This window comes from Rhinopithecus roxellana, chromosome 11, assembly GCF_007565055.1.
Source record: "Rhinopithecus roxellana isolate Shanxi Qingling chromosome 11, ASM756505v1, whole genome shotgun sequence".
NCBI lineage: Eukaryota > Metazoa > Chordata > Mammalia > Primates > Cercopithecidae > Rhinopithecus > Rhinopithecus roxellana.
The window spans coordinates 131,071,305-131,096,924 of NC_044559.1; the positions used below are offsets into that span (position 1 = coordinate 131,071,305).

Genomic DNA, 25,620 nt, shown 5'->3' on the forward strand with positions numbered 1-25,620 from the left:
GGGCAAAATAACCAGCTAGCATCATAATGACAGGATCAAATTCACACATAATATATTCAACTTAAATGTAAATGGGCTAAATGCCCCAATTAAAAGACACAGACTGGCAAATTGGATAAAGAATCAAGACCCATCGGTGTGCTGTATTCAGAAGCCCCATCTCACGTGTGAAGACGCACATAGGCTCAAAATAAAGGGATGGAGGAATTTTTACAAAGCAAGTGGAAAGCAAAAAAAAGCAGGGGTTGTAATCTTAGTCTCTGATAAAACAGACTTTAAACCAACAAAGATCAAAAAAGACAAAGAAGGGCATTACATAAGGGTGAAGGGATCAATGCAACAAGAAGAGCGAACTATCCTAAATATACATGCACCCAATACAGGAGCACCCAGATTCATAAAGCAAGTTCTTAGAGATCTATAAAGAGACCTAGACTTCCACACAATAATAGTGGGAGATTTTAACACCCCACTGTCAATATTAGATCAATGAGACTGAAAATTAACAATGATATTCAGGACTTAAACTCAGCTCTGGCCAAGCAGACCTAACAGACATCTACAGAACTCTCCACCCCAAATCAACAGAATATACATTCTTCTCAGCACCACATCACATTTATTCTAAAATTGACCACATAATTGGAAGTAAAACACTCCTCAGCACATGCAAAATAATGGAAATCATAACAAACAGTCTCTCAGACCACAGTGCAATCATATTAGAACTCAGGACTAAGAAACTCACTCAAAACAACTGCATGGTAACTGAACAATCTGCCCCTGAATGACTACTGGGTAAATAATGAAATTAAGGCAGAAATAAATAAGTTCTTTAAAACCAATGAGAACAGAGACACAATGTACCAGAATCTCTGGGACACAGCTAAAGCAGTGTTAAGAGGGACATTTATAGCACTAAATGCCCACAGGAGAAAGCAGGAAAGATCTAAAATCAAAATCCTAATATCACAATTAAAAGAACTGGAGAAGCAAGAGCAAACACATTCAAAACCTAGCAGAAGGCAAGAAATAACTAAGATCAGAGCAGAACTGAAGGAGATAGACACAAAAAACCCTTCCAAAACTCAATGAATCCAGGAGTTGGTTTTTTGAAAAGGTTAACAAAATAGATAGACTGCTAGCCAGACTAATAAAGAAGAAAAGAGAGTAGAATCAAATAGACATAATAAAAAATGATAAAGGGAGATCACCACTGATCCCATAGAAATATAAACTACCATCAGAGGATACTATAAATATATCTACACAAATAAACTAGAAAAATCTAGAAGAAATGGATAAATTCCTGGACACATACACTCTCCCAAAACTAAACCAGGAAGGAGTTGAATCCCTGAATAGACCAATAACAGGCTCTGAAATAATGAAAAGTGCAGGAGCAGATGGATTCACAGCTGAATTCTACCAGAGGTACAAAGAGGAGCTGGTACCATTCCTTCTGAAACTCTTCCAAAAAATAGAAAAAGAGGGACTCATCTCTAACTTATTTTATGAGGCCAGCATCATCCTGATACCAAAACCTGGCAGAGACAACAAAAAAAGAAAATTTCAGGCCAATATCCCTGATGAACATTGACGCAAAAGTCCTCAATAAAATTCTGGCAAACTGAATCCAGCAGCACATCAAAAAGCTTATCCATCAGGATCAAGTCGGCTTCATCCCTGGGATGCAAGGCTGGTTCAACATACACAAATTAACAAACGTAATCCATCATATAAACAGAACCAACGACAAAAGCTACATGAGTATCTCAATAGATGGAGAAAAGGCCTTCGATAAAATTCAATACTCCCTCATGCTAAAAACTCTCAAAAAATTAGGTATTGATGGAACATATCTCAAAATAATAAGAACTATTTATGACAAACCCACAGCCAATATCACACCGAATGTGCAAAAGCTGGAAGGATTGCCTTTGAAAACCAGCACAAGACAAGGATGCCTTGTCTCACCACTCCTATTCAAGACAGTATTGGAAGTTCTGACCAGGGCAATCAGGCAAGAGAACGAAATAAAGGGTATTCAAATAGGAAAAGAGGAAGTCAAATTGTCTCTGTCTGCAGATGACATGACTGTATATTTAGAAAACCCCATCGTCTCAGCCCAAAATCTTCTTAAGCTGAGAAGCAATTTCAGCAAAGTCTCAGGACACAAAATCAATGTGCTAAAATCACAAGCATTCCTATACACCAATAATAGACAGAGCGCCAAATCATGAGTGAACTCCCATTCACAACTGCTTCAAAGAGAATAAAATAACTAGGAATACAACTTACAAGGGATGTGAAGGACCTCTTCAAGGAGAACTACAAACCACTGCTCAAGGAAATAAGAGAGGACACAAACAAATGGAAAAACATTCCATGCTCACGGATAGGAAGAATCAATATTATGAAAAGAGCCATAATACCCAAAGTAATTTACAGATTCAATGCTATCCCCATCAACCTACCACTGACTTTCTTCACAGGATTAGAAAAAAATAAATTTCATATGGAACCAAAAAAGAGCCTGTATAGCCAAGACAATCCTAAGCAAAAAGAACAAAGCTGGAGGCATCATGCTTCCTGACTTCAAACTATACTACAAGGCAACAGTAACCAAAAGAGCATGGTACTGGTACAAAAACAGACATAATAGATCAATGGAACAGAACAGAGGCCTCAGAAATAACGCCACACATTTACAACCATCTGATCTTTGAGAAACCTGACAAAAACAAACAATGGGGAAAGGACTCCCTATTTAATAAATGGTTTTGGGAAAACTGACTAGCCATAGGCAGAAAACTGAAACTGGACCCCTTCTTTACACCTTATACAAAAATTAACTCAAGATGGATTAAAGACTTAAATGTAAGACCTACAACCATAAAAACCCTAGAAGAAAACCTAGGAAACACCATTGAGGACATAGGCATGGGTAAAGACTTCATGACTAAAACACCAAAAGCAATGGCAACAAAAACCAATACTGACAAATGTGATCTAATTAAATTAAGAACTTCTACACAGCAAATGAAACTATCATCAGAGTGAATAGGCAACCTACAGAATGGGAGAAAATTTTTGCAATCTATCCATCTGACAAATGGCTAATATCCAGAATCTACAAAGAACTTAAACAAACTTAGAAGAAACAACCCCATCAAAAAGTGGGCAAAGGATATGAACAGACACTTCTCAAAAGAAGATATTTATGCAGCCAACAAACATATGAAAAAAAGCTCATCATCCCTGGTCATTAGAGAAGTGAAAATCAAAACCACAATGAGATACCATCTCACATCAGTTAGAATGGTGATCATTAAAAAGTCAGGAAACAACAGATGCTGGTGAGGATGTGGAGAAACAGGAATGCTTTTACACTGTTGGTGGGAGTGTAAATTAGTTCAAACATTGTGGAAAACAGTGTGGCGATTCCTCAAGGATCTAGAACCAGAAATACCATTTGACCCAGCAATCCCATTACTGGGTATATACCCAAAGGATTATAAATCATTCTGCTATAAAGACACATACACACGTATATTCACAATAGCAAAGACTTGGAAACAACCCAAATGCCCATCAAAGATAGACTGGATAAAGAAAATGTGGCACATATACACCATGGAATACTATGCAGCCATAAAAAGGATGAGTTCATGTCCTTTGCAGGGACATGGATGAAGCTGGAAACCATCATTCTCAGCAAACTAACACAGGAATAGAAAACCAAACACCGCATGTTCTCATTCATAAGTAGGAGTTGAACAATGAGAACACACGGACACAGGGAGGGCAACATCACACACCAGGGCCTGTCGGGAGGTGGCAGGGCTGGGGGGTTGGGGAGAGATAGCATTAGGAGAAATAGCTAATGTGGATGATGGGTTGATAGATGTAGGAAATCACCATGGCACATGTATACCTATGTAACTAACATGCACATTCTGTACATGTATCCCAGAACGTAAAGTAAAATTTTAAAAAATAGGTTTAAGGCACAATGATTCCTAATTAGTCTTTTAATATGTGTGTTAGCACTGTCTTGTGCCATTCTGGAATGTCACTTACGGTAAATTAAGGGACATTTTCTCTCTCTATCTTCCATTAGTATTTTAATGCTAGGAGGTGGGAAAAAGCTGATCCATATTCAAGAGGAAAGGAGGGAAAACAATAACAAATTGGCATCTCTTTTGTGAATTGCCCCACAGGCCAAGCATTTTTATGTTCTTAATCATTATTAAATGGCTTAACATGACACCCAGAGCCTGGCGAATGACTGCATCCTGACATGAGAACGAATTACAAATGAAATGAAAGATCAAGCTATATTAGAGGACTGCCTCTGGGAAATGAAAATCTTTAATTCTCTTTTATTATTGACATTTATTTGGCTGCAATGAATAACAACACAGCAAAGAGATTCAGCTACGCTTGTGCACTGAATAGCTTATCCCAGGGCTCAAAACTGCATTAACATTTATCATGTTTGCTTTTGTAGCTGACACCACTGAACAGATTCTCTATCCATCTTGTATTTATCATGCATTGCAGATATAGTGCATCCTCTAATTTAAGTTCATTTTCATATGGTAGGAACAGCAAAGATTAGCCAGTGTCTTTCCTCAAATAAATTCCAGCTTGTAAGCATTCCTAAGAATGGCTTAATAGATTTAATAAAGAATAAAATGAGTTCACAGGAAATACAGTCACAGGATGGGGAGGTTAATTTTCAATTTTGGGAAAACTGCAAATTCACAATGAAGAAGACACTTGTATAGTATGTATATCTAGAATATACAAAGACTTAAAATGAATTTCTCCACAAAGAGCAACCAAAGAATATTTTGTAAATCTGAAGGTAGTACTACAATTCCCATAAGAAGCCTGCATGTTTTTCACTTTTCTCAACTGTTTACTGCTAAGACAGGAATAATCCTTATACTATAGGAAGAAAGCAATTCAGATAGTTTGTATCAATGCAGGGATACCTTTTCATGGTTTCTTTTCTCTCTTGTACAAATTAACAACCTGGTTCTTTTTGCCACCACAATAAAATATTGCTAGTACTTGTGCCTTTGCTTACTTGATCCTCTTTGACTCCATTGCTCTCCGTCATTTTTTTTTGTTTTTTGGAGACAGGGTCTTGATCTGTCACCCATGCTAGGGTGCAGTGGAGAGATCATAGCTCAACACAGCCTCGAACTTCTGGGCTCAAGTGATCTTCTTGCATCAGCCTCCCAAGTAGCCAGGACTATGGCATGTGTCACTACTCCCTCAGCTAATTTTTTTAAAAAATTATTTTTTCTAGAGATTAGGTCTTGCTGTTACTAAGGCTGCTCTCCAACTCCTGGGATCAAGCAATCCTCCCACCTTGACTTCCCAAAGTGCTAGAGTTACAGGTGTGAACCACTGTGCCCACTTGTCCTCCTTTCTTTAAATCCTTCCTAGAATTTAAGGATTCGCAAGGATATCAATGTATCTTGGGAAAGCCACTCAACATCTCTGAATCTTGTTTGAAATTTTTTTAAAAAAACTTTTCTTTCTTTTTTTAAGGTTTTAATTATAGATAATTTAAAACATATCCATAAGTGGAGATAATAGCATAATGATGCCCCCATATATCCACTGTCTAGCTTCAACAATTAATTCATTACCAGTCTCATTTCATTTATACCCTCACTTTAACACTCACTGAATTACTTTGAAGCAAGTATTTTTTGAAACAAATCTCTGAATCTTGCTTTTGACTATTCTGAAATAAGAAAGTTGATATATATGTATCTATTTATCCTATAACATCATGTTATAAACCTCAAATATAAACAATAAAATTTATTTTAAAAAAGAAAGAAAATATCTTGACAATAATTTCATCTTTGACCAGTTTCAGGCTTTATATTTAATTCAACACAAATGTACTTCATATTCACTATAACATCTTTTTTCAAGATTTACTGATCTCCTGAGTCAATGCAATCCATATAGTTTGCACCAATAGATAAGAACTATAATTATATTTTACTTTGTACTTATATTTTATGAATATTATTTTAATTCCCAATTAGGTCTTTAAGGTTCCTATTTTATATTTCAGTGTTCAACAGAGTACTGAACAAACACATAGGTAATACTAAATTGCTCTGGTTTACAATAATAACTAATCAACTGATTGGTTTTAATCTGAATGGTACAGACAGAATTAAAACATTTATATTTTGGTTTTTTTTTTTTTTTGAGACGGAGTCTCACTCTGTCGCCCAGGCTGGAGTGCAGTGGCCGGATCTCAGCTCACTGCAAGCTCCACCTCCCGGGTTTCCGCCATTCTCATCACCTGCCTCAGCCTCCCGAGTAGCTGGACTACAGGCGGCCACGCCACCACGCCCGGCTAGTTTTTTGTATTTTTTAGTAGAGACGGGGTTGCCTTTTCCAGGAGGCTCGATCTCCAGACCTCGTGATCCCCGCCTCCAAGATGGCTCCATATTAACACTATTAATCATTTTAATCAATAACATGTTTGCTTACTAGATGAAATTCCTGTTTTATGAGTGCTGTAAAATAGATGGTAAAATAAAACAAAAAATGAGATTTTCTTCTTGAAGGAAAAATGGAAAATGTAACTTAGTTCTGGATTGTTTTTGTTCATAATTGAGTAAATTTATTTTACTCTAGTGCAGGTATTTTATAAATGAAATGTATCCTTTTTTTTAGGAAAGATATTTCTTGATTGACAAAATCCCCAAAATAATTAAGTAAATTATATCCAAGTGGTTTATTTAACTACATTTTAATAAATTATCTTCTTGAACATGAAATCTTTTCTACTGAGATACAGGGTAGAAATATTTATTAAAGTAAAATACTTTATTTTATATATATTGTACATGTATAGTGTATATATTATAATAGAAAGAAAACAGAATTCTTTTGTAAATGATTAATCTCCGTAATACTAGATTCATCACAAATTTCCCACATGTACCTGTAGCCATTATAGTGTCATCTCTCCCTTGGGTGAAGATCACGATTCGCTGCCTCTTTGAGTTCATCTTTGGCAGGGCTTGTGTCTTTTTGGCTATCTCTTTAATGTCTTTAGTCTATTAACAGAAGGAAGGAAAAAATTCTCATGACCAATAAAATAAAACAAAACTTTATTAGTAGTTTAACAATTTAGCTTCTGTTGATCAAAATAAGAGACCTGCATATCTATTAAGAGACATTACATTTTTTAAAAACCACATACAAAAGTAAATAGAATAGCACAGTGACTTCCAAGGAACCCGTCAATGATCTACACAAATTTAAAATGTATGATGAATCTTATTTCACCTATATCCTCATCCACTTGCTTTTCAGATTATTCTAAAGTAAACCCCAAGAACTATATATAATTTCATCTATAAATGTTTTAGTATATATCTTTGAAAGGTAATGATAAACATAATCATAAAACTATTATCATACTTCAAAAAGTATTAATAATGACTAAGTATCAACAAATATCCAGGCAGTTTTCAAATTCCCAATTAAAGAGAGGTTTTTATAAAGAGGAAAATTTAATTATTTTAGAGGGTTAAAGAACATAATTATGCTGACTTTGGAAAAAATACAGGTCTTATAATGCCAATTTTTCAAAGGACTGATTTGAGAGAAAGAAATGCTAATCCTTTCCTACAAAGACTTAATTTTCTTTAAAAAATATAAAGTTTAAAAAATGACAAACTAATTGTCAAACCCTGATGCTGTTTTTCACGCCACACAGGCCATAAAGTTTTACTGAAATCTTTATTGAAGTTTACTGAAATCTTGAAACCTAACTCTTGAGCTAAAGGCAGAAGTTTTAGAATCATCTTTTCAACCATTTTGGATAATTTGAAAATCCATGTCTGTATTCAGTGGGCTTCTAAAACGGTCCATCTTTTTGGGCTTTGCTAACAAAACTAATTTATTCTATCACTATGCAAAGTTTCAAATAGTTACAGAGAAAGAAACACCTATCAGAGGGGAAATACAGCTGAGTGGCATAAATGAAGGATATATAAGAGAAAAGATAGAATATATGAGAGAGAAACATTTAGGCAAGCAAAGCAGACAGGTCACAGTGGTTTGCAATGGTTACAAACATCACCAGAAACTGGTATTTTTAAAGGGATGACAATCTGTAGTGAAATATTTTTATATTGTTTGTTCACTCAATATTTAATAAATTCCAGATAATACATGAAGCTAAGCTTCTAATATACATAACAGGATGACTTCTAGAGGACAGTTGTTTCTGAAAAGAATCGCCATTTGGAGGAGGACAGCGCTGCTGACTTTTCAAACATGCTGACTATTTCGCTTTCGGTTGCTTATTTTAGAACAGAACTAAGCCTGAACTCTGATAAGATGAGAAGAAATTCCCTCAGTTTCAGGAGACAGACTTTTAGAAATGACTAGTAACAGCTGAAAGGACCGGAAAATGCCATGTAATATCTTCACTCACCTAAATAAATGTAAGCATAAATTAAAACAACTCATGTATATTTTGGCAATTTCCTTAGCACAAATATATTTTACTACTATGGGATTTTTGCTTTTGATTAAGTACAGCTCATATTTAATAAAGATAAGAGACAAACACATTCACTTTATCATCCTGAAAGCAGAATCTTATGACTATACTAGATGTTCTTTAAAAGAAAGTCTTTCTTCAAGGTGGTATAAGGAATACATTAAGAATAAGATTCCGGCCGGATGTAGTGGTAATCCCAGCACTTTGGGAGGCCGAGGCGGGCAGATAATGAGGTCAACAGATCAAGACCATCCTGGTCAACATGGTGAAATTCCGTCTCTACTAAAAATACAAAAATTAGTAGGGCGTGGTGGCATGTGCCTATAGTCCCAGCTACTCCGGAGGGCTGAGGCAGGAGAATTGCTTGAACCCAGGAGGGAAAGGTTGCAGTGTGCAGAGATTGTGCCACTGCACTCCAGCCTGGTGACAGAGCGAGACAGCATCTCAAAAAAAAAAAAAAAAAAAAAAAAAAAGATTCCGTGGTTGCTTTCTACCAACCCTTTGAGAAGATATATTTTGTTGAGAGCTTTGGTAATTTAATCAAAGAAATGTTTCTTATGTCTCAAATTAAACCTCATAAAATGGCAATTAAAGGACAAAATAAACTTTCCAAGTACAAAACATAATTCTTCCCAGATGTATGTAAAACTTTATTTCTCTTTCTACAGTAATTCCTCTCCTCTGTCCCCAATAGGTTCTTCTCCCTTACAATTAAGCTCACACATCTTAACAAACAATGAAATTACAAGGACTTTTAGAATATGACAGGCTTGGATTTACTATTTGTATGATTTGGGGCAGGTTAATAAACCTCTCGAAGCTCCATTTCCTCATCTACAAAACTAAGAAAATGTTCACATTAAAAGATTTTGGGGGATAAGTATGCTAAGATTAGTGGGCAAAAGGTTAAAGAAAACAGGATATTTAGTCTCAAAGCATGTCCCCCTAAGATATTCATTACAAAAGAAAAAATAAAAATGTTATAGCAGAGAAAATTGACAGATATCACCTTAACCTAGATAAATCAGTTTAGTGATGCTAAAATTAGTGGATAAAACAGAATGCTTTCATAGCCCCAAAGTAGTATCTCCTCCAAGATATTTATTAAATACAATGGGAAAATAGTAACTTTACAGAGGATAAACTAGCAAACACCACCTAAACCTAGTGATCAAAGTTTAGCATCACCAACAATAAGAAACTGTGAGACCGTGTACCTCCTTGATATGATGCACCAAGAAAGGAATATCACTTCTGTGGTTTCCCTGCCAAAAATGCCTAATCTCAATGTAATCATGAGAAAACATCAGACAAACTCAAATGGAAGGACATTCTACAAAAACGACTGACCAGTACTTTTCAAAAGCATAAAGTTCATGAACAACAAGAGTGAGGAACTATCACAGATTAGAAGAGACTAAGGAGACATGACAAATATGCAAAGTGGGATTTGATTCTGAAACAGAAAAAGGAAATTAGAGAAAAAACAGTTGAAACCAGAATAAAGCCTGTATATAGTTCAGTTATTGTAGTTCAATGTTAATTTTCTGTTATTCATTATACTTTGGTTATGTAAGATGTTAATATTAGGGGAAACTGGGTGAAGGGTATGTGGGAATTCTGTACTATTTTTGTAATTTTTCTAAGACTTAAGTTATTTTAAAATAAAAAGTTAAAAATTATGAGGATGAAAGAAGATGAGGTAAGTGAAATAGCTTAATGCAATATTCAGCATATACTAAGAACTTAAATACTAACTTCTTTCCTCTAATTACTCTCATTTTAATACTCTTTAAAATCGTTACATCCTTAGGTTGCCCCAAAATCTCTAGAAAAGGCTTCAAGAGTTTTGAGTATGGAACATTCAATTATAGTAGCTATAAGGGAGAAGATAAAGACAGGGAGGAGTAAGAAGTATGAGTTGAAAGCTCATAAAATTGAGATATGAGCCATGTATATAGCTTTAAAGTGCTCATTAAATCTTAACTTCTCTAGTCAGTAGGTACTATTATTATCCCTATTTTATAGATGAAGAAACTAAAAGCCATGTATAAAGCTCTAAAGTATTCATTAAGGTAAGGCGTGGTGGCTCATGCCTGTAATCCCAGCACTCTGGAAGGTGGAGGTGGGTGAATTGCTTGAGCCTAGGAATTTGAGACTAGCCTGGGCAACATAGTAAAACTTCATCTCTACAAAAAAATACAAAAATTTGCTGGGTGTGGTGGCATGCACCTATAGTCCCAGCTACTTAGGAGGCTGAGGTAGAAGGATGGCTTGAGCCTGGGAGACAGAGATTTCAGGGAGCTGAGATCACACCACTGCACTCTAGCATGGTGACAAAGCCAGATCCTGCCTCAAAAAAAAAAAAAAAAAAAAAAAAAAAAGAGAGAGAGAGAGAGAATGACACTGGAATTTTGATAGGGATTGCACTGAATCTACAGATTGCTTGAGCCCAGGAGGCAGAGGGTGCAGTGAGCTGAGATCGTACCATTGCATTCCAGCCGGGGCAACAGAGTGAGGCTGTATCAAAACAATCAATCAATCAATCAAGCAATCAATAAAAGTACTCATTAAATCTGAACTACTCTAGGCAGTAGGTACTCATACATATCCCTTTTTATGAATGAAGAAACTGAGTCACAGACGTTAAGTAATGTGCCTAAGGTCATAAATATAAGCAGTGGAGAACAGACTAGCACCCAGAGTCTGACTCCAAGGATAATACACTTAACCATTATTACAGTGCTTCTATAAATGCTAGCAATGTGCTTTTTGTTGTTTTTATCACAAAACTATAGCATGTTCATCCTAAACCATTTTCCTACCACATTCACAAATCATTCCTGATCTTGTGTTTAAGTCTGCTATTTTTTCTTAATTTGGCTGATATTTTTACTCCAGAGAATTTCAGTGCTTTTTTTTTTTTTTTGAGATGGAGTTTCACTCTTGTTGCCCAGGCTGGAGTACAATGGTGTGATCTTGGCTCACTGCAACCTCCGCCTCCCGGGTTCAATCGATTCTCCTGCCTCAGCCTCCCGAGTAACTGGGATTACAGGTGCCCGCCACCCCACCCAGCTAATTTTTGTATTTTTAGTAGAGACAGGGTCTCACCATGTTGGCCAGGCTGGTCTCGAACTCCTGACCTCAGGTGATCAGCCCGCCTCGGCCTCTCAAAGTGCTGGGATTACAGGCATGAGCCACCGTGCCTGGCTGAATTTTAGTTTTTGAGTTTCAAGATATTTTTCATTTCTCTCTGGGGGCGGTGGCTCACGCCTGTAATTCCAGCACTTTGGGAGGCTGAGGCAGGCGGATCACGAGGTCAGGAGATCGAGACCATCCTGGCTAACATGGTGAAACCGCATCTCTACTAAAAATACAAAAAATTAGCCGGGCGAGGTGGCGGGCGCCTGTAGTCCCAGCTACTCGGGAGGCTGAGGCAGGAGAATGGCTGAACCCAGGAGGTGGAGCTTGCAGTGAGCTGAGATCGTGCTACTGCACTCCAGCCTGGGCGACAGAGCGAGACTCTGTGTCAAAAAAAAAAAAAAAAAAAAAAAATAATAATAATAATAAAAAGATATTTTTCATTTCTCAAAGTCATTTTGAAATCTAATCTCCTCTTCCAACATGTTACAATGTGTGAGAGAAAGCTGTGTGGTTTATAGTAAAGAGCACTAGACAGAAGAGAACTGAGTTCTGGTTCTGGCTACATAATATATTAGCTATGTGACTTTGAACAAGCCATAGAGCCTTTTTTTTTTGAGATGGAGTTTTGCTCTTGTTGCCCAGGCTGGTGTGCAATGGCGTGATTTCCGCTCACTGCAACCTCCACATTTTGGTACAAGCAATTCTGTCTCAGCCTCCCAAGTAGCTGGGATTATAGGTGTTCGCCACCACACCTGGCTAATTTTTTGTATTTTAAGTAGAGATGGGGTTTCACCATGTTGGCCAGGCTGGTCTCGAACTCCTGACCTCAGGTAATCCACCCACTTTGGCCTCCCAAAGTGCTGGGATTACAGGCATGGGAGCCACTGTGCCCGGCCATATAGCCTATTTTTTTTTTTAATCTGTTGAACTGATATGGCAATACATACCCTATCTATCTCTCAAGGTTTGTGCAAGTATGAATGTATTAATGATATGTAGGGAAAGGTTTTATAAACTGTGAAGCATTTTATAAATGTAGAATTATGCTTTTATTGTCATTAGTGATCACATTGTATTCCAAGTCAAAGAACATACTGTCTTCATTCTTTTTTTTTTTTTTTTACCTACTTGTATCTTTGAATTGAAGATACATCTCTTTTAGAGAGCATATAGTTAGACCTTAGTTTTTTTATCCAGTCTGAGAATGTCTGCCTTTTTATCATATTATTTACTCCAGATTAACATTATTATTAATATAGTTGAATTAATATCTGCCATTAGCTATTTGTTTTCCATATGTCGTATTTTAAAAAATATGTTCTATCCCTTCTTTACTGCCTTGTTTTATATGAAATAGGCATTTTCCAATGTAGCATTTTAATTTCTTTTTTTTATTTTTTCTGTTACACACAACTTTATTATTTTGGTAGAACTACAAAATTCATTTTAATTACTAGTAGTGTTACTATTACTAGAATTTTTTTTTTTAAATCATACTTTAATTTCTGGGACACATGTACAGAACGTGCAGGTTTGTTACAGAGGTGTACACGTGTCATGGTGGTTTGCTGCAGCCATCAACCTGTCATCTACATTAGTTATTTCTCCTAATGATACCCCTCCTCTAACCCCCCACCCCCTGACAGACCCCAGTGTATGATGCTGCCCTCCCTGTGTCCATGTGTTCTCATTGTTCAATTCCCACTTATGAGTGAGAACATGTGGTGTTTGGTTTTCTGTTCCTGTGTTAGTTTGCTGAGAATGATGGGTTCTAGCTTCATCCATGTCCGTGCAAAGAACATGAACTGGATTCCTCAAGGATCTAGAACAAGAAATACCATTTGACTCAGCAATCCCACTACTAGGTATATACCCATAGGATTATAAATCATTCTAATATAAAGACACAAGCCCACATATGTTTATCGCAGCACTATTCACAATAGCAAAGACTTGGAACCAACCCAAATGCCCATCAATGATAGGCTGGATAAAGAAAAATCTTCATTCTATTTTTAACCAGCTGATTATACAAAGGTTAAGCAATCCTGTCACAGTCTACCTAGTTCTGTAGAAAACCAGTGGTAGTGTTTCCACACATTGAGTCATCTAGCCATACCATTTTGTTTTGTTTTCCAAATAGAAACTCCTTTAATAGTTATGCTGTTTATATGATGTGTCAGTGCCAGCTTGATCTCATATTCCCTCCCCACTCACTCCATTCCAGTCACACTGGCCTTCTGTCAGTTCCTGGAGTACATAGTACATTAAGTACTCTCTCGTTCAGAGGCTTTTATAGTCCTGTTCTTTCTGTTTGAAATTTGTTTTACTGTTTGTCTTGCTTTTTTTTTTTTTTTTTTTTTTTTGTCATTGCTAGATATTCATCTTTTTAGGGTCATTCCATAGCCATCATACCTAAAATAGGAACCCTTCCCACATTCTCTTTCATGGTACACTCTCTGGTCACTTCCACCTTGTCTTGGGGTCTATCAAAGTGGTATGTTACTAGCTTATCGCTTTCCCTTAACTGAACTGTTCTAAAATTGTCCTCTTTTGGGGTTCAGGTACCTACAAAAAAACACTGCACTCTCTTAGCCAGCAGCGCCTGATTTAGGGTCTTATTTTCAGAAACTCTGAAACTCTGGGTGATCATTCATTGCATTATTTATATTTGTGAAGAACACAGGAATCTAAAAATCACCTAAGGTAATTCTTTGGTAATCAACACCGCCTGAATACATTCTCTGTAGACTTTCTATTCATGCTGATCAATGAAACTTTCTGTGATGATGTATATGTTCTATCCTGCATTATCCAATAAAGTAGTCACTAGGTACATAGTCTATAGAGTACTCAATATGTGCCTAGTATGACTGAAGGACTGAATTTAAAATTTTACACTTGATCTTAGCCAAAAGGCCGAGAAGTGATGAATTTTAAATTTTATTTAATTTTAATTAATCCTAATTTAAATAGCCACATGTGGCTAGTAGATGCTGTATTGGATAGCACAATTCCATACTTTTCTCTTTCAGCAGTGTAAGATGAAAGAATCCTCATTGGTCAGAGAAAGACTACAAGTCTAGGATCTTCTGGGTAGTCAGAGGTTATGGAAGAAGTGAAAAAAGGGAAAAGGATTGCATTGTTTCCCCTGTGGGCAGAAGTATTATTCTTAGAGATCTAAAATAAAAGAAAATGAAAATTTGTTACTTGGAGTAAAATGAAATAAATAATCCAATAGAGAAGGTACAAATTCTCATCATTTGGCATTTACTTCAGTTGCAGAAACAAAGAAAATACAGAGAATATATATATATTTAGGTTTTGAGGTATTTTCTTTTTTTTAAATCAATTTTCAATAGTTTAAAAAAGGTTTTATAATGAAACATGCTTTTGAGTATCTTATTTTTATTTATGTTCTAAAAATACGAACATTAATCAGTTCAGTTCAGCTCAGCTCAAGAAAAGCTAGATTTAAAAACACACTCCAGTCTGAACTGATTTTCTAGAATAATAAAAGGCCTTATAAAACTTTTTACCCCAAGAATTGTCATTTTAAATTCTTAGCAGGTCTGTCATTTAAATCAGGCACTATGCAATTTTCCATCATATATATATATATATATATATATATATATATATATATATAATCCTCTCTCTTCTGCTTTGTGTTCTGCCCAGCTCCAGTTTTTATCTCATTCTCCAGTGCCCTCCTAAGCTGCTGCTTCTAACTGAAAATTGCCCAATTCAGTTTAAAAATTTTTAAAAAAAATAAAGATTATCTAAAATTTGCAGAGAAGCTAACCAGAATAATAATAAATAAATAAATAAAAACAATGCCACTGAGAATATTTCCTGATGAATAAACACTGGTTATTTTAAGATGCGCTTGGATTGGTCTGTCAGCAGCCAGATCACTAGTGGCAATACTCAGTGGCTTTTGGAACTGACTGGGATTTATAGTAGAAAATGAAGGTAGGACAACGGCACTGATGGAAGGAAAAGATACTCACCTTTCCTTTCTTTTAATCTTTTCACTTCTTTCTTCTCATTCATGCTCCAAATTTAGAGTCAAAATTAAAGTTAGGAGGGATAAACTGCAGATTTTTGTCTAGTTTGTCATACTAGCCAAGAGTATTAATGCATTTTCACACAGAAAACTATTAAGATAAAGTGATTTACTTTTGTTTTATTCCTTAAGAATACCACGTTTCAAACCTATGCTTTCCCATTTCTGTCTAATGGCCTAGGAAACTTTAGTGACATTATAAAATCATTGAATTTCTCTAGATAGTGTTCCATACATGGATTACATTTGATTAAAAATACCTATTTGAGGGTATCCTGCTCATGGTTCAAATATATTCTGCAATGCTTGTGATGGTTTTGGGAATCTACAAAGAGACACATCAAGACACTATGTGTTTTATTTAATCTAACATATCACTGTCAATATCACTGACAGAGCAGTTTTGCTATGTCAGGAGGTAATAAGGTATGTGATTATAATCATTATCATTTTGCTTATATGCTGTAATCAATTATGGCAGATTTATGGCAAAAACAATTCTAGAATCAGTAAGTAAGAACTAATGGAAAGGTTAATACAGTGCTAGTTAGTAGAAAATAGAAAAAGTAGTTTGTTCCTATGACTGAATGTAAACCAGGCATATGAAAAGCAAGTAGCTCAAGGGGGAAATAAAATATTAATCAGGCTTAATAAACTATTTTTAAAAAATTGCTATGTAGACACTACAGGATCATGATTATTTGTTATACAACAAGTTATATTTCTAAGTATCTACAAAATTGGTTATTTTATAGAACCAAAAATACATTTTTTATGGTAACACAGTAAACTGACAGGATACAAATACATGTTCTGAAAGTTTTTTTCTATGGGGAATTCTGATGTATCAACACATAATATAATTTTTTAAATATTAAAACTTAAAATAAATAAAACCTTAAAAAACTCCTGAAAAGTTTTATTTATATTCTTATGATCAAAACATATGACTTTTTAATTGAAGAGTCCCGTGATTACATTTTGTTCTACATATAATTGCCATTTTGGGAAATTAAAACATGAAACTTAAATTAGAAAAAAACCCACCACTTGGAAATCCTTTTTCTGTATGTGACTTAACCCTAGATTTACTATAATATGGTAAAGCACAAAAAAGCAAACTTGTAAGAAACTATCACAGTTCCTAATAATTGAACACTGAGAAGCAAGGTTCCCTACTCTGGAGTAGTTCTTTTATAGGATCTTTCGAATGGAGTATCTGTATCACATGTTCCTTGTCTTCCTCTATGAAGAGGAAGCTCTATGTCTGGTTTGTCAAGTCTGATGACATGAATAACATGCACATGTATTACTTTGTTGCTTGATAATCTGCCTTTACTACATTTAAACAAGAGTTTCACAAACTCATATAATATCTTTCTCTAGAGTTCAAAGTGAGCTTACTAGTCCTTACCAATACTATCCAGTCACCACTCACCTCTTCCCTACTTGATACACAATACTGAATAAGCAAATAAAAAGAAAGTTCCTACATTTCGGCTGTGGTTAGATTGAATTTTTAAAAATTACTACCCTGTAACATTTTAAGTTGCTGTAAGAACACAGCATTCTACATAGTTCACTCAGTAAATATCACAGTCATAAAAGACTCCAACTTAGTTAATTCTCTGTCAGTTAACCTGGGTTCATATTAGTCAGTGTTTTCTAACAATCAATTGGAAGAGGGGTATTATACAGATAAAAAACATGGTTATCTCAATTTTGCCAACAACGACCACATGGAGTTTTGAATCTTGACAGGATAATACTTGTATCAGGAAAACAGAATTAGGAACTAGACATTAAATCCAATTATTGATATTTTATTTCAGAAAATGTGTGTATATTTTATGCTACCTCTCTCTCCCCAGAAAAAAAGAGGGAGAGAGAAGAAAAGGTAGGTTCAAACAGTAAGTTTATAAAAGCAGGATTTAAATTAATCAGTTCCTAACAACTGTTAAGTACAACCTTTTAGAAATTAATTTGCATAATGATAATCTACATGTGATGGGGCTGAAATTATTTAAACGACATTATATTTCATTATTTGGTCTTGTTCCACCACTGCTTTAGCAGTGAATCCTTATGAAATGTAATGCAGCTAATGAGGTAGCTTTTTAACTGAACAAACTGACAGGCCCCGTATCTGCAGAGGCAGCTTGAAACTGTGCCCAACCTCTTGGCTTCCCAAGAGGCTTTTCAAAATTCAATAAATAACATCTGTAGGCGATGTTGGGTGCAGACCTAGCAGAGTGCGTCATAACACTGTGCTGGCAGAACAAAGAAACCATGACGACTGCCAAGTTTCCATGGCAACTGCTGCGAGGCTCTGAGAGTATAATAGCACATCAATCACTGTCCAAAAGAACTTCATTATCAGCTAGAAAAAACCTTTAGGATCTGTTTAGTGTGCAATTGTGGGTTAACTCACCTCAAAGCCTTGCTCTCTAGCAAAAGTGGCAGCTTCCTGAAATAAAAAAAAAAGAACAGTTAATTATAAAGTGCTCGGTAATGAAGAAATAATCCATTTTTTGAAACTCATTCAGTCTTCTTTTTTACACAATTATCTCAATATACCCACATAGTTCAATTTTTATTCTTACAGCAATAAAGATTTCTTTTTTCCCTTGGAATAATAATAATAATAAAAAGGCAGCCTAATGTCAACACACTTCACAAGTTGGAATAAAGAAGATGTAGTACATGTTTTTACTGTAGCTGCCACAGTGAGTTCAGGTGTTCTGACCTCAGCAAAGAAAGACAATCCAAGGAATACGCTGGTGGTTGTGTTTTTAATTAAAACAATACCTCTCAAAAAGCTCTTATGTAGAGAAGAATGCCTGCTAATAAATGTATAAATTCAGAAAAATCATCTTTTTGCAATCCTCCTAATGAAACTTATGCAGGCAAGGATCCTCAGTAGACGTTAAATTCACTGGGTAAAAAGGATGATAGGGAACTGGGTATTTCCATGGAATCAAAGTATCTCAGATTTTATGCTGGTCACGGGAGCAAAGCATAACTTTATAATGGAAGGATCAAGCTGTCATCACTTTAACCCAGTGATCGATGCTATCACTTATCATCACTAATAGTGGGATCACCAAATATTCTTTGCCTTCTGTTATGATGCAGTGTGAAGTTCACAGCATCACCTATAAAGTATTCTGACCTAAACACTTAAACATGAATTAATCAAAACCTTAGTCCAGTAACTTGCAGCCTATAAGAAATACAGGAGGATAGGGGAACAAGTTAAAGTATATACAGAAAAAGCAATTGGAAAAATTCCTAGGGTAAGACATTTTGTAGGACAACTAGCTTAATGTTTTTAACAAGTCAGTGTAATGATAAAGTAAAAAAGGGAAAATGACCAAGAACAATGTATAAACCTTAATTGGTTTATACAAACTAGCTACAAATGATATTTTTGGGACAAGGGGAGAAATCTGAATCTGAAATGGAAATTAGATAATATTAGGAATTATCAGTTTGATTTTAAAAGTCCTTAATTCTTAAGATGAGTCCTGAGGTATTTAGGAATGAAATGTCACGGTCGGGCGCGGTGGCTCAAGCCTGTAATCCCAGCACTTTGGGAGGCCGAGACGGGCGGATCACGAGGTCAGGAGATGGAGACCATCCTGGCTAATACGGTGAAACCCCGTCTCTACTAAAAAAATACAAAAAACTAGCCGGGCGACGAGGCGGGCGCCTGTAGTCCCAGCTACTTGGGAGGCTGAGACAGGAGAATGGCGTGAACCCGGGAGGCGGAGCTTGCAGTGAGCTGAGAGCCGGCCACTGCACTCCAGCCTGGGCGGCAGAGCAAGACTCCGTCTCAAAAAAAAAAAAAAAAAAAAAAAGAAATGTCACGATATATATAATTTATTTTAGAATACTGCAGACAAAAATTAAAGTGAAGCAAAAGTGGCAAAATGTTAACAAGTGTTAAATCTAGGTGTGTGTGCTATGTAGGGGTTCAATGTCTCCTTTTTTGTTTGAATTTTTAAATAATAAACAGTCCAAAAATCCTCTTTAATATAAGATGACAGGGTAACAATAGTTGAGCATTAAAAATACATATGGTTAAAAAATTTTAATACACAAAGTTCTTCCAGATTTTAAATATCTTAAGGACACCATCTGATGATTATTATATACCCTAAGGCTCTTATAACAGGTTACTAAATGACAAAAATACGTATGTGTAATGAAATCCTTTCCTTTTCTTTACTCTTTGTGCATATACTTTAATTTTGGGACTGATAGAAAAGGGAGGCAATATTACTTTTCAACTCTACTTCCCTCTTGAAAAAAAAAAACTGCAGACAACTGTCAAGAGTCTCTACATCTTAACTTACATTCTTCCAAAATTATCTTTGCCAAGAGATATTAATAGAAGGATGGGATTTGAGCCTGAGTAGTGAGCAGATCCAACTCAACTAAAACGACTGCAGCATCAAGCCATGTAAGGCAGAAAGTATAGTCAATGTCTTCAGCAGAAATTTGGGAAGACATTGGGAAAAAAATACATGTATGCACCTATGGTCCAATGTACTAATAACCTATAGGTTAGAGAACCATTTTGAGGATTTAGAAAGTTCGAAATGTATGATTACAGCTAAACACTGAAGTCAACAGAAAGTGTTAAGTTGAAAGTACAACTCCTTACGCTATTTACTAGAGAAACATAAGCCTGACCAAGTTAGCCTTAGTTCATGTAGACAAAAATAAGCAAATCAATATTGATCTTGACAACAGGTCAGTTTGTGCAAGCAAGGTTAGAGCTTTGTACATCACATAGTCAATAACATTTGCTGGCTGCGATATCAAGGAATAGGATAAGGTTCAGAAGCTATTGATGTAGTGCTTCCCAAGCTGTCACTCTGAACCAAGCAAATTCTTATATGAAAAAGACAACAAAAAAGCTATACTAGAACCACTTATTTATATGGAACTTCATCAGAGACATGAGAGAACCCCAGGGGACTGTAAGACAAAGTTCAAAGGAAGAATCTGTAGGACTAAAATTGTACTAAGCCATAAACACTCAAAATTCACATACAGTAAAATTTTTTTAATGTCCAGTTTTGCTCATACAAATAAATTAACTGTAAAAAATTATATATGTCTGTGTGTGTGTGTGTGTGCATATATATATATATATATATTTTTTTTTTGAGACGGACTTTTGCTCTGGTAGCCCTGGCTGTAGTGCAGTGGTACAATCTTGGCTCACTGCAACCTCCGTCTCCTGGGTTAAAGCAATTCTCCTGCCTCAGCCTCCCGAGTAGCTGGGACTACCCACCATGCCCAGCTAATTTTGTAATTTTAGCAGAGACGGGGTTTCACCATGTTGGTCAGGCTGGTCTCGAACTCCTGACCTCAGGTGATCCGCCTGCCTTGGCCTCCCAAAGTGCTGGGATTACAGGTGTGAGTTACTGTGCCCAGCCCAAAAAAATTATTTTTAAAAATTAACTGTGATCTGTTATGGTATGGAGCTAACTGCAAGAAGACACATATACAAATGTCAAATTATTATCTTTTAAGGAAACCAGGCCCTAGGACACTTCCATGTCTGTAAACTATTTCAAGCATCACCATATTTCTGACTGAGGAAAGATGTACTTAAGAAAAGTCAACTCAATTTTCTGTCTTAGTGCCCCCTCACACAGGTTTGCTGAGCTGTGCCCTATCACCAGAAAACCTAAGCTTGTTGTTCTGTGGCTTAAAATGATGTTATCTTCTGACTTCCTCCCACCTTCCTTTGATCTTGGACTGGTGCCCCAAGTCACTCCATTAGAGAAGGCAGCTGGCTCATATCACTGCAGACTTTCCCACAGCTAACCTCTGATCTGAAGGTGTTTGTAGATACAATGATAGAACAACATTTATTTTTCCCTGTCAGCAAAACAAACAGAACAACACGAGGGAACAGTTTGACCCAGTAAGAATTTTAAGCAGAATTTTAGTTGTCAGATTCATGACATGCAGAGGCAGAAAGAAAAGGCATTAGGTCAGAAAGTAAGCAAGAAAGAAGAGGCATAGATGGTAGGCAGAAGAGTAAGACAGGTTCCAAATATCAGAGGTAATTCCAAGTGAACTGATCGCACTAAATTGAAAAGGACCTTTTTAGTGTGCCTTTGCAGTAAAAGTGAGAAAAGAAAACAAGCAAGTTCCCATCTGTGCTGCCCCAGGGCGCCTTGTACTGAGTTTCACAAATCTAATGAAGCAGTCAGGTTAAAATCCAACCACAGAGTGGATGTGACATGTGGAGAACAGCTCGGGTTAGAATAGAAAAGCAGGGCGGTTCCTAATGCAGGTGATTATCCATGTGATAATCATTATATTTACAGGCTTTCCATTTTAGATCTGACATCAAAAATCACAAAGGAGGAGGGATTAAGGAAATAAACAACCGACACAGAGGCTTTCCTGCTCCCCTGAGAGTACAGCACTTTCATTCATGCATGACAAGCAACAAAAGCAAAACTAAACAGGCCGGGAAAGAGTATTTCTAAGAAGGCTGGATTTCACATTAACACTTTTTTTCCATTTTGATAACTTTCACTATTATTCAGTTTCTCAGTCAGGTCACATTTTCAGAATCAGTTCTCATTGTTGTCTATGCTATAATACAGCATCATTTTTGGTTTACAATGAATGATACTCACATAATATGTCCTTTACAACAACAGAGCCATTTCTTCCTTCCTGGAATTGAGTGTTGTGAATAAAATGACATATAATTAAAGTCTTAGACTCTCATCTATACCACACCACTTAGGTTTTGCAGTAGGCTTGCTGCTTCAGCAACCAGGGTAAAAGGGTGCTGGTAAAACAACAACCAAATATAGTTTTTGAATGGAGGTTAGGGAAAAACTATGTTAATCAGGTTAATGAAAACTACGGAATACTTACATTAAGAGCTAAAGGGATTAGCAAGCCACTATTAAAAAGCACAATCCTGAGATTACACAGGAAAGGAAAGAAACTCAAGTGTATGTTTGTGTATGTGAAAGACAACTATGGAGGAGAAAACTTTCTCTGCATTTCGTCTGATAACGCATGTTCTTCCTTATAAAGTAGAATTATCTATAATCAATATTAAACTAAAACCATAACTTGCCCATACTCACTGCAATTCCAATTGTTGAAACATAAACAATATAGAAACACAATGATTTCTGTATATTGACAAGCCAAGAGGAAATGGAGCCACCAGACCAGGTCTGTTTTTTTACTTTGCTTGTTCATCTCTCCATGCAACAAACATTTACCTCCTAAGTGTAGTTTTAGGCTGCCAGCATCCGTGTACAGTTGTGTCATTGCTACAGCTGTTGCAGGCCTTATAATGATATTAGACTTTGACTCAGTAATACTATAACTCCTAAATGGAGTGGTATAGGTGAGAGTTTAAGACAGGGGGGTGTCCGTCTCTCTTTCTCTCTATATATAAAAATCTCTGCATAATAAAAATTCATATAATTGTATATAAATTTAGAGGTATAATATTCTCTTTGAATGGCTTTAAGCGCAACGTAGTACTGGTCAGGAGGCAATCATAGCCAATGGAAAGAGTACAGGATCTAGAATCAAAAGGCCTACACTAAGGTCCCAGTTTTACAGATTATTTGCTATGTAATCTTGAGCCAGTCATTCAGTATATCAATTTCTTCATCAATAAAATTGGGGTTAACAATACCTATTTCGTTGCATTGTTGTTAGGAATAAATGAAATACTTTATGTGAAACTGAAATCATTTTGCCTATTGAATTCAACTACTTGTTAAGATCTCAGGATAAACAAGAGAGTGTCAGAGCACCTAGAGTACATTTAATGATCTGTCCTATCTGTGGATTATATGTGTAGAAGGCAGTCTTCAAAATGGTTGCCAATGATCCTTGAACCTGGTATTCAAATCCTTCTACATTCTCCTCCCCTTGAATGTGCTCTAGACCTAATGACTTGCTTTAACAAATATATGACAAAAGTGATGGTATGTTTTGCTCATCTTCTTGATAACCATGCCTTCTCTCTCTGAGCCTTCACTCTAGGAGAAATAAATTGCAGTGTTGTAAGGACTATGGAGAGGTGCATGATCAATAACCAGTGAGGATCTGAAGTCTGTGATCAGACACGAGTGGGCTTGGAAGAAGATCCTCCCCTAGCTGAACAGCGAGATGACTACAAACCTGGCTGACACCTTTATTAAAAGTCTTATGAGAGCCAGAGGCACCAAGTTAAGTGAGCAGTGCCTGGATTCCCTATCCCACATTTTATATATGAGGTTAACAAGAAAAATTCAGATGATTTCACATTCAAATTACATTAATAAAATCTTCAAAGTGGCCAGGTGCAGTGGCTCATGGCTGTAATCCCAACATTTTGGGAGGCTAAGGTGGGAGGATTGCTTGTGTCCAGGAATTTGAGACATGCCTGGGCAACATAGCAAGACCCCATCTCTTCAAAACAACAAAAACCGAAACTTCAAAGTAAGTGGTTGGCAGATCAGAGGGTAAGCAAATTCTGGAAAGAAAATTTAGATATATGCTATCTCAATGGCTTTGTATACCTGATTGTGGTCAACCATTTCTTCAACACAGATTAACCAGGAGATATTATCCTTTGCATGAAATTTAAGTTTCAATTCATGATGTCTTCTGTTATTCTGAAACAATGATTGTGTTTCTGACACTAAAATATGAGTATTAAATAGTGCTAGAATCCTCAGCTGAGAAAAACAATACTGAGTCAAAGTCTCCTACCACTAGAATGTCTGCAACAGCTGTAGCAGTGACATAACTCTAAGTCATGCTGAAATTTAACAATAAAGAACTATCCACTGTGTATTTCTTTTCATACAATATATCATAACATAAAGATTTATATTGCTAAAGCCTCTAAATATTTTCTCATGCTGTCCTTCAAACTATGAGTTACCTTTACTTTATGTTATGTATCAAATCATTTATATACTTTCTTATGATACCACATTAGTATTATACTATTTTAACTTACGCATTATTTCTGATAAGGAAAAATTTTAATTTGTAAATAAAGTAACTGAAGGCTGGAGAAAATTGTTGCATAAAATGTGAGTCTGGGAACCCCTTTTAAAATAAATTTCATTCACAAAAGTATCTCTACTAGCTTTTCCAAGGAATATATCATATAACTTTTTGGAGATTTTCAACTTGTGCTCTGACATTTATTACCATATGCTTCCCGTCTACAGAATGCTGAATAAAAATATTATTTAACATTTTATTGAGTGCCAAAAGCTCTATGGGGCAATGTATAACTATAAAGACACTCCTGCCTCTATCCAATAGGTTTATAATAAAAATTAGATAGACAGTATATAAATTATACCTCAATAAACGTAACTGAAAAAAACATTAAGCAGCCAAAACACAGGCAAAAAAAAAAAAGTTTAGTTTACAAGAAACTTAACTGTTTCATAAAGTGATTTATTAACTGACTTGTCTATTCTAGCAAGGAGAGTTGTTCATTCCCACTTTTTTTTTTTTTTTTTTTGAGATGGAGTCTGGCTCTGTCACCCAGGCTGGAGTGCAGTGGCCGGATCTCAGCTCACTGCAAGCTCCGCCTCCCGGGTTTATGCCATTCTCCTGCCTCAGCCTCCAGAGTAGCTGGGACTACAGACGCCTGCCACCTCGCCCGGCTAGTTTTTTTTGTATTTTTCAGTAGAGACGGGGTTTCACCATGTTAGCCAGGATGGTCTCGATCTCCTGACCTCGTGATCCGCCCGTCTCGGCCTCCCAAAGTGCTGGGATTACAGGCTTGAGCCACCGCGCCCGGCCTCATTCCCACTTTTAAGCA

At 36.1% G+C, this 25,620-nt stretch overlaps 1 protein-coding gene across 3 annotated transcripts in view; it reads right to left on the reverse strand.

The window, feature by feature from the left end:
* ADK (adenosine kinase) overlaps positions 1-25,620 on the reverse strand; it is a 577,585-nt gene that overhangs the window by 108,713 nt on the left and 443,252 nt on the right. For all 3 annotated transcript variants that reach the window (XM_030940869.1, XM_030940870.1, XM_030940871.1), the window contains 2 exons: positions 18,211-18,246; positions 6,995-7,109 (listed from right to left, as the gene is read on the reverse strand). In XM_030940869.1, coding sequence (XP_030796729.1) covers positions 6,995-7,109; positions 18,211-18,246 — 151 coding nt within the window. The remainder of the gene's footprint in view (positions 1-6,994; positions 7,110-18,210; positions 18,247-25,620) is intronic.